The sequence below is a fragment of the Poecilia reticulata genome, chromosome 7, assembly GCF_904066995.2.
Source record: "Poecilia reticulata chromosome 7, P_reticulata-male-v2, whole genome shotgun sequence".
In the NCBI taxonomy this organism is placed as follows: domain Eukaryota; kingdom Metazoa; phylum Chordata; class Actinopteri; order Cyprinodontiformes; family Poeciliidae; genus Poecilia; species Poecilia reticulata.
The window spans coordinates 29558386-29569164 of record NC_088836.1 but is presented as its reverse complement, the minus strand read 5'-3'; the positions used below and the strand labels follow the sequence as shown (position 1 = coordinate 29569164).

Here is a 10779-nt window from a genome sequence, read left to right as displayed (position 1 = left end):
AAGTAAACAAAAAGTGGTAACTCTTATAATTTGGTGTTTTGAATTGTGAAAAGTATAACATTTTTTAGGCCCATTTTTTTAAGTTCTTAGACTTGACGATTTTGGCTCAGGTGACAAAAAGTTTGGACACCCCAGATTTAAATCATTATAAACCCTTAGAAATACATAAACCCTTAGAAATACATAAAACCTTAGAAATAATTTCTCATTTCCATCCATCTCACAATGATGAGCTACTTTCACTTGGTTCATTAAATCCAAACTGAATATTGATATATACTTTTACTTAAATGTAATTTACATGAATAAGTGAAAAATAAAAAGATAAATAAAATATAAAAAGATCAAATCATCCACAAAAACAGCAAGAAAAACCCACATTTATTAATGATCACAATATTGACATCAGCACATTTCAGTTTTTTTTGTTCCGTTCCCTTGAGTGCAATCAATAAAATTAAATAAAACATAAGCTTTGCATGTACAAGCAAACCATTTTTAGCATAATTAATGCTTTACACTTTAACATAAAAATATTCCAGAGAAGTTAAAAATGTGCAAACAGTTTAAAGAATTCAGGTTTTAGTACAAATAATAAAAAAAAATCCAGTCCTACATAGCAAAAAGAAAAGACTCAAGATGGCACAGTTTGTACAAAGCCTCATGCTTCGTTCCCCTTTTCTTTAAACACGCAAAATAAATACGTTATAAACGACTTGTGGCCATGTTACTGATAGCTGGGAAATATTTACAGTTCATCACAACATGGGTGAAATGAATCTGAGGTGCTTAGCATCACATTAGCTTCTGTTAAAGTGCAGTGTTAGTAATTTTTTGATCCCTTTTGTTAACTCACAGATGTTAAAGTAGATGAACTGCGAAAACAAAATCCTACAAAGCATTTCTTGTGCAGTTTCTAGTGTAAACATCTTGACACTTGAAATAACACAAAAAGTAGATTTTCAGCAAGATATATGAGCCTGTCAAGTCAATAATTCCTTAATATTGATGAAATGATTACTAGTTCCACTGGAAGATTATTTCACCTATAACAAACACCATGTTCTAAGCGAAATAATCTTCCAGTGGAACTAGCATTTTTTTTCATCAATATTAAGGAATTGTTGACTTAAAACATGCTCATATATCTTCCTGAAAGGTTACAAGCAAGGTAGTTTTGTTTATTTTAAGTGTTCTAAAATATTTGCACTAGAAACCAGAGAAAAAAAATGATTTGTGAGATTTTGTGTTTTTGCAGTGTGGGACCCCCAAGGACAGCGACTCAGTCACTGGGGTATATTTTCAGCTATGGCTTTGAGTCATCATGCAGGGCTGAGTGCGCGGCCGCAGTCGGCCCGCCACATTAGAGGTTGTGTGTAGCCCTCCGCCAGGCTGCACGTCGGCGGAGAGGCTCGCCGGCGTTCGGACCACTCTCCACAAATACCAACAAGTCACGGTCCAAACAAAGACGTCGGGGACGGATTTAACATCAGACACCAGAGGTCGTGCTAAAAAAGGAGACACTGCCACCTCCGTCGTGCTGAGCTGTAGCTTTGGGGGTGACGCATCAGCGAATACGCAAGTTTAATCATGTCTCAGTTTAGCAAAGCCCATGTTGTAAAACCGTCTCACTTTTAGACTTTTAAACCTTGAATTACGAGTTGCTGTTTGAGGAGAACGTGAATCAACTCCTGAGAGAAATCTACGTCAATCTCACTTTTTCTCTAAGTAAGTAGGTGTGTTGCTTAGGCAGGAATTCAGAGCCAGATGTCAACTTTTCTTGCTCCTTTCCTGGTAGCAGTATGAAACAGAGTGTGCAGCTTTCATTTGTCTCGTGGCGTGTGGATGTTTCTATTTTTGTCCTGAAGGCATTTTAAATGCAAAATTTATCACTTATAATAAATGTTTCATAAAACTGGTTGAATCAGGTCAGTTTAATCTTACTGCAGGAGCTTACCACACAGAGAACCCCATCAATCAACCATGCATCAAACACAATTAACACTGCTTTATCACTTTTAGTAAACTATCTGTCCCATCAGAGAGCTTTTCAGAATTTAAAAAGGAATAAAATGTGTCTTTGGATCCCTGGCAAAGGTGAAGATGTGGGATTTCTCTTTTCAGGAAACGTGGCAGGAGAGTTTGTTCTATTTTTTATTTTTATTTTTTTTACGAGGTCAACTTGGAGTAACTGGGTGGAGAGAAGCGTCTGCGCAGGTACTTGAGGATGTACAGAGGCAGACAGCTGACCAGCGTGATGGCGGTCACCTTCCACAGGAACGACACCGTGGTGATGAAGTACACGTCTGTTACAGAGGAAGAGTCAAAGTTAGACTGATGAAGAGCACAAGCCAGCAATTCTGAGTGCTAAAGATTTCATCAACCCTCATGAAACACTAAAAGTTTACAATAGACCTCTCAGTTATTCTTTATGTAAAGACATAAAGAATAAAGAAGGCAAGTATCAGGGTTTCCTCTAGTGTACTATAAGCCTGGCGGGCCACCAGGCTAAGATTGTTTACTGTAGGTTTTTTAAATGCACTAGTAACAGTGACAGCAAACACGAGCTTAAGAGTCTCTTTGGTAACACAGTTGGAAGCACGATGGAAACCATAGTATGGTCGGGATGTGAACACATAGGGAGGCCGAGGTTTTATTCACCGGAAGTCAGTAACCACTGACTCTATTTATTGTTCTACACGCCAACAACTTCAGCACATAAAGTGACAGGTTATGGATAAACGATGAAAATAGTTTGGACGCTTTAACTAGGATAAAACAACTGTATTTCAGAGAATAGGCAACTATAAACAAATAGGTTTTTAGCTTTGATTTAAAGGACTCAGGGTCTCAGCAATTTAGCATTTTCTCTATTATCGCATTTTAGCTAAAAGTTGTTCTTTACACTCTGACCTCCCTCTCTGTCCTCATTTCCTGTCTGAACTGCTGCAAATAAAGGCCACTAGTGCTTTAAAAAAAATTGTGGAAACATTTAAGAGACCACTTTAAATAATAGGCTTTTCTGATTTTACTTTTTATAGGTATATGTTTGAGTAAAATGAACATTGCTCTTTCATTCTATGAACTACTGACGTGTTTCTGAAATTCCAAGCATAGATTTCGTACTTATTTGCAGGAAATGAAAAATGGTCAAAATAATGAAAAAGATTCAGTTTTCAAATAATGCAAGAGAACAAATTCATTTTCATTTAGAAACAACAATACTCTAACTCAGGAAGTTTTCAGAAATCCGTATTTGGTGGAATAGTCATGAGGTTTTCAATGGGGTTCAGCAACATTTTCTGCAGGAAAAATCCCTTAAATGCATGACATGTGTTTTGAACTGTGAATAATTGTTAAGAGGAATTAATAAAAAAGTAAAAATTAGTAGACAGAATAATAATGCGCAGCATGTGTTGTACAGTAATTTACATTTACCACAAGGTAAGGTTAACAAATCCTTTTACACAAGCTGATCACATTTAAAGGCCTAAAAGCAAACTGACAAAATGACATCTGGTAACGTAACTGAGTAAAGTAAGAATAGTTTGTCCACACTAAGCTCTGGGCATGTTGTGCATTTTGCCTCACTGACATTAATTAGGGCAACAAGGGTTTCAAAACATAATTATCTCAATAAGACGAGCGCAACATTTACTGCTGAGCATGTTCACAATTAACCAACAATAACTTCTTGTCTTTATTATTTTTCCTTGGAATCTCCCACAGCGGGAACGACATTGACCCAGACAGCTTAATATGCAGGGAAGGGAAAGAAATATTGGAAAAAGCTCAGTTAAAATGTATAAACTGCACATGCAACAAAACAGCATCTAAAGTCTATTTCAGTCTGACTTGAAGAGGGAAGAAAACAGAGAAGAAAAAAAAAAAAAGCCCAGAAAGGGTAAACTTGACCACATGCCAGTCATGCTCCTCAGTGGTCGAGATTTCAGGCTGAAAATGGAGCTCCACGCCTCACATAAAGCTGAAAATAAAAACCTGGAGAGCTTTTGGTCAGGGCATTCACTATTACAGGACGCTTAATATGGGAAAAAAGCAAAACTGGATTATTTTGTGGTGGCCGGTGTAAATAGATGCTTAACAGTTTGGCAACAAACAACAAAATAGAGAGAGATTATTCCCAAAAAGAATACATATATGTAAATGCTCATTTTGCGATTATGAATGCGTTTATATTGCATTTTTTTCAAAACACAGCTCAGAGGAAACCAACCAAACTGGTGGCATTTCCTCTTTGATGCTACAGAATGCCTGAGACACGCCGGGTCATATTGTCAATACATTCACCTCTAGACCTGCTAATTCCACAGTTTACTGCACACAGGAGACCCGTTAAAAAGCAAGCCCTCCCCCAATCATACCGCTGCATGCTGACGTCCTATTTCAAGGCCAGCAAAAGCAGAAAAACACAATTCAGTCTGCAGTGAAATTATATCAGGCTTTTGTTTTGTTTTCTGGAACACAACGATCCATCTTTGAAGTAGCTGAAATCAGGAGCGATGAGGACATTACTCACCTATGAATTCGTGCAGGAACACGAGCGAAGCGATGTAGCACGCCAAACTCAGGAGCTCGCCGACTATCATGAGCCAGTGCCACGTCTGAACGGTCAGGGCCACCATCAGCAGCTCGGTCAGAATCAGAGAGGTGAAGGAAATGGCGACGATGTGAACAAACTCGGACTCGAAGAGCAGCATGGCTCCGTACATGATGATGCTCCCTGTGGATGACAACACAAATAAAACGTTGCTTTTGCTTTCTACCTTCTGGGAATGTTGCTGCTTAATTTCTTACTCATTAAAAGGGGGAATGATTACTACTAAAAGTGAAAATTTGGGCTGATTTACAAATCTGTTACAGCTGATAACTGATTTACCACTTAAACATTTTATCATCTTTGGGAAAAAATAAACGGCAAGTAACAGATGGCAATGAGATCAAAATAAATATCGGTTGTTCACATCAACCCAGCTTTGTTTATTGAACCAATACCAATATGTTCAAAAACACGACTAATATCAACTGACACCAACGTTAGTGCCAATAAAATTATAAAATAATGTTCCCGTTTATAGTAGAGCTTTCTGATTGGCAGACAGCAGTCCAGATCAAGCTCTATTTGAATAATTATCTGGAGCAAAACCAGTTTCTAGGTTCCTGAACAATGATGTTAAAAAATATCCAACAGCAGAAACTCAGATTTAGATAAAGTTTCTTAACTACATATGAGGTAGAGGTCAGCAGAAGGTCTGACATTTTTACCCAATATGCGTTATGTGATCAGATTTTATTCACATATAAAAATAAAGTCTACAGGAGCAGATTGGTTTTGTAAAAACACTAATATGACATTTTAAAACATGGAATGTAAAACATCCCCAGCAGTAAAATAATGGAAAACAGAAAATGCATTTATAATTCATTCTTCACTGGTAACCAACAAGCTCCTTTAAAATGATCCAAATCAAAACACAAACAGTGCTGAATTTTTTTTTTTTTTCTGATATTCGCTTTGTTCTATTCAAGCAATTGTAATAGTGATTTGCAAACAAGCTTAAGCCCACTGGTAAAAAGGGAAACTCCTGTTTTGTTAGAAATGGATAAAAACTTTCAGGGTGTAGCTCAGTAAGCGACGGTAAACAGCTTTTCATGGCTAATGGTGCGTGTCGGAAACTTCCCTCTGCTTTCAAAGTGTGTGGGTTGTTGGGTGATTAAGGTAGAGCGATGCAGCCGTTTGGTAGAAACAGCCTCAGCCTACCTGAACTTCAACATTTTCTACCGTCTGATGTTTTTAAAACACCAAAAGCCAACTGGATAAGTACACAGCCACATACTCCAACAAACCTTCCACATGTATATCGTAAATTAAAATTATTCTCATCAAGATTCTGTTAGAGTAACAGAACTACAGAAAAAGGGATATTATATATGGCTTTCATTTCATAAAATTAAAAACCTGAAAACTGCTGCATTCAGATGTGTTCATGCCCGTTTACTCCGATAGGCCTAAATAAATTCACAGCAAACAACTGCATTGAGAAGTCAGCTTATGGAGTCAAAGTGTGACCTTTTACTCTCCAAAGAGACATTTTTGGCCTTAGTCCAGCTAAATAACAGAGTCGCAAATGTTACCTGACTTTTTGTATTTTACAAAAACAAAACAAAATATCTACAACTTATAGCAAAAACACAATGAATTGCATTTTTCAGAAAAAAATGATGGATTTGGTTTTTCTACGATAAGTTGATAGTAGTGGAAAATACAAAGAAAAAATCTCAGTTTTCAAGAAAATCACAAAAAGACAAAAAAATATCATTGGTACTTTTAGTGTTAGTCTTTTATGGAAATTCAATTAAATCATCAAAAAACTGTATTATATCATTGTACTTTCCACAAAGACACCTTAGCAATTTGGTTAAAAATTGACAACCAGATGTTTCAAACAAAGAGCCACTGCTTGCAAACCAGTAAGAACATTAATATTAACTAAAATATCATTATTTTATTTCAGCCTGTAGTCCCATGTTTCCATCATGTCAAGTTCTTTGGATTGTCTCGTTGCCAAAATATGCACCACAAATAAATGTCTCTTGCCCAGTGAGGAAGAAACCCCATGAAGGAAGAAGGCTGTAGAAAAGTTTAAAGCGGCGCTAAATTCTAAAACAAAACTCTACGCTTCGAACATCTCACTCAGCTCTGGTTGAGCCGTCCTGAGAGTAGGGCACAACCGCAAACTAGGGAGGAGCATTTATTGCTTCGTTTATTGTCAGGAGAAAATAAAATGATCGTAATAAAACCTCCAAAACTGACAGTTTGATTCGGATCATCAGCTTTGTTGTGCAACTACAGTTTTTTCACTGTTGGTTCCATTAGGGAATGTATAAACATCATTTCTTTTGTGTATTAATTTGTGCTACAATTATACACACTGATGTACTTAAGTTTATTAATGGGTAAGTTTCATTGCTGGACCAATATTGGCATCTGTGCTGGCAGTGACAGATATGTTACTAAAAAGACTGCGAGGATATTTGTCACTTTTATTGTAGCAAAATTCTCATTTCATATATTGGAGATCTCCACAGGAAAACTAGGGGTGGAAAGTAACTAGTTACATTTACTCATGTCACTGTAGTTAAGAACAACTTGTCTGTACTTTGCCTTTTCTTCAAGTCGTTTATAAAACCTGAATTGTTACTTTTACTTCAGTTTGATTTGAGTAAAGAATTTCACTCAGTTACAACTGAAATCATATCAGTTAATGAATAAAAATACCAGAAAAAATATCATTACTCATTCGGATTGGTTAGTATTAAGATAAAAAATGTGACTAAGTAAATTTTACTTTAATGAGGTATTTCTTACTTTTATTTGAGTAACTTTCCTTGTATTTCAGTAAAATGTTTGTCAAAGCAACTTTTACTCAAGTACATTATATTTGTACTCTTTCCAGGTTTGAGCAAGACAGAGCCATCCTCCCCTAAACCAGGAGTCAAACTCAAAGCACATATTCATGTGTTAGAATGGTCCAGTCAAAGTACAGACTGAAATCAAATCAGGATTCAGTACCAACACTTAAATATTGATACTGGTAGAGACGCACTACAAAAGACAACAGATCTTGTAGTTGTAATTAGAGATGCATCAATCCGATATCAATATCAGTACCGTATCGTATCAGTCCATTCTAAACTTCAGATATCGTTATTGTATCGGAAATGAAAAAAGTGGATCAGTGCATTGCTAGTTGTACAGTGACAAAATGTAAAAAAAACTTCAGTGAGGATTTTCATAGAAAATCAAGTCGTCAAACTATTCAATTTTACCTTGATATATACTTATAAGGACCCAAATTAGAAAAGTCTTGAAAGACAGCGGTCGGCCCTGTGGAAGTAAAGAAAAAGAAGAAGAGAAAAAAGCTAATTTCTCATTTGTTTCTGTGTCACCAACAATACAAAGTTGCATAGCAACACTTAAAGAGTGTTATTCATCAATACCTTCAACAGATCTTTATACAACTCTGGGTAAAGCATGGCAACCTCCGACTTAACGTCCTTATCCAACACCAGGGAAAAGACGGGGAACATGGTGTAGATGGTGGAGTAACTGCAACAGAAGATTTACGAAACATGTATCATAATTTCACTTTTTCCTCTTCTCCGATTTCCTTTTGGGTTAAAAAAAAAAAAAAAGGAGGACATTCCAGGGAACAAAGTCAGCTAAATATTCTGTTAATAAGTCATCAGTACTCCGAGAGCTTATGTCTCACCCAATAATCAGAAATCCCTGGTAGAGCGGGACTGAAGCAAAGTAGAAAACAGAGGAGAAAACAGCCTGCAGAAACAGAGAAAAAGCAGAAAACAAATACTCAGTTGTATTCCTTTTTATTTCGCTTAATGTTTGCTAAATGGCCGCGAGTTGGGAACAGGAATGTGAGAAAATTTCCCCGAGTTATTTTTAACATACAAATCAAAAGAAATGTGTTTCATAACATTTAGACAGCTTTGTAAAAACTAAATCAGATGGGAGCATTCAGAAGCAGGTGTATACATTTTATACCTCCCCCCACCACAGCTGCAGGGAACTAATAAACACTAACCGATTCAAGCCTCTCAGTTAAACTTGGGAGATGAATGATTCCAGTGCCGAGCTGCCAACCAAACATTCAGCTTCCATCTGTGGTCGTTTTTAATCTGAGGGAGGTGGAGAAAAGCCTCCTAAAAGCCATAAAGTCCATGGTCCAGTGAGTCATGGGATGTCCCTCCAGATTGGGGGCTGAGTTTGGACTGGGACATGGGAATGCTGTCTCAGAAGGGCACCACTGCCTGCGTCCTATGAGTCATCGTCCACCCCACCTTCCCATGACAAGCCCAGAGACATTTGCCTGTCTGTCTGTAGGTATGCAGATTTATTTTTGGACAGACAAGATTTCTATTTACACGCCTTGCAAAGGCCGACGCTCCATGTGAACAACCACAAACTATTGTTTTCTATTGAGACTATATGTGTCAAGGCAAAGCAGGCAATTTTGAATCAGAAGAAAAATCATACTTTGTTTTTTATATTTACAAACAGAAAACTAAAAAGTGTGGTGTGCATTTGTATTCTTTTGCAGCCTCCAAACCAGGTTCACTTCCAGCATTGGAAATGGTCACTCGCTCAACTAGGTCTGTTAAAAATCAAATACTTGCCATTACCAGCTCGGTGCAGGTGATATGGTGATATCCAGTGGTGGGAAGTAACGAAGTACAAGTACTTCGTTACTGTACTTAAGTACAATTTTTGTGTATCTGTACTTTACTTAAGTAGATTTAATAATGGATACTTTCTACTTTTACTCCACTACATTTTACAGTAAGTATCTGTACTTTCTACTTCACTACATTTCTACAAACTGTCGCGTTACTCGTTACATCCAAGTCGCGTTGCGCTTTTTTCCCCCGTTAAAATGTTAAATTGGGGGATTTAAGGTGGCGCCGTAAAATCCAAGCAATAACGTGACTTAGTGTCTGTTGTCACCCATCGGCTCCACCTTTACTCGCACGCGGAGCTCCAGACATGCGCAGTGGTTTCCTCTGAGCGGGAGTAATATAATAGCGCTGCATAAATCATAAGATATGGCGACATGTAAAATCAGCAGCGCTTCGCTTTCACAGATGGTTGGACTTCGTCCAATTTTTAACGTCACTTGGAAGGAAAGCTTAAAGAAAGGTAAGCTCTGTGGACGTGATGCTAGCAAAGCTAGCTGTACTGAAGTTGTACAGCTAGTACAACTTTTTTTCTGCGATGAAAAAAAGTTGTCACTCATGCTTGAATTACTGTGTGGAGGTGTTGACTGAGGTGTTGCATATATGGGACAACGCTGGTACCAAAGTGCAATATAGTAATATGACATTCATGGACGATCCGATTCTTCTGGACGGATCTTGACTAAAGTCCTATAGTGCTGAAGCCTCACTGAGAGCCGTTCTTTGTTCTTGTAATGCTCTGCGTACACTGCAGTAGCTATTTTATTTCATTAAAATATCTTTATATTGGCGAATAAATAAAACAAGAACGTAGGAACACAGAGCATGCTCATTGCTCTTTGTTTTCGGCACCTGTCATGGTGGCAGACGTTGCAGCAGGAGGGAGGATGAGAACAGTCACGGTGCTCCTCCTGCTTGGTTACTTCTTGCTTATTGGGCCTTGGACAGTGTTCATAGTTGAGTGTTGTTAATTGCTATGTTTAATGGTGCAGACAATTATTATTTCTGACATTGGCAATATGGGCAACCGCCCAGGGTGTTATATTTTTAGGGATGGCAGGAGACCTCTGTGGATTGTGGCACAGAGATGAAAGCAAAACAGAATGAAGAAGAGTTTGAATTGATACTGGTTAAATTTATTTCAGCTCTAAGTATTTAATATCTAGGTGTTTTTATGGGAAAGTGAATCTTTCAGATCAATTTGAGAAGCAATTTTGATAGGTGCACTTAATGTTATTGTCATGTAGCGCGGAGTGCTGGTTTTGATTTGGTCTTGGGTTCGGTGGTCTAGACTACAACTCTGCTACGTGGCTCCTTGGTTCCATGTCCTCCTGTGCCAGTTGGATTTCTTTCAAAATAAATGTGTGGCAAAAAAAGTGAAGTTTATGCTATGTTAGGACAGGAGACAAGAAGTTTCCATCCCTGAAATTATGGTGCATAGAATCACATATCTAAGTCTAAACTATGTTACAGAGTAAACACAATAAAAACATGCTTTATCTGTGGCAT

The 10779-nt window shown here is 37.6% G+C and overlaps 1 protein-coding gene across 1 annotated transcript in view; it reads right to left on the bottom strand.

Annotated features, from left to right (window-relative positions):
• Positions 1-364: 364 nt before the first annotated feature.
• Positions 365-10779, bottom strand: part of atp9a (ATPase phospholipid transporting 9A) — a 40081-nt gene continuing 29666 nt past the window's right edge. Inside the window, exons 24-28 of the mRNA XM_008414566.3 lie at positions 8292-8356; positions 8020-8128; positions 7849-7906; positions 4538-4741; positions 365-2306 (exon numbers count right to left, since the gene is read on the bottom strand). Coding sequence (XP_008412788.2) covers positions 2170-2306; positions 4538-4741; positions 7849-7906; positions 8020-8128; positions 8292-8356 — 573 coding nt within the window. The 3' untranslated portion in view covers positions 365-2169. The remainder of the gene's footprint in view (positions 2307-4537; positions 4742-7848; positions 7907-8019; positions 8129-8291; positions 8357-10779) is intronic.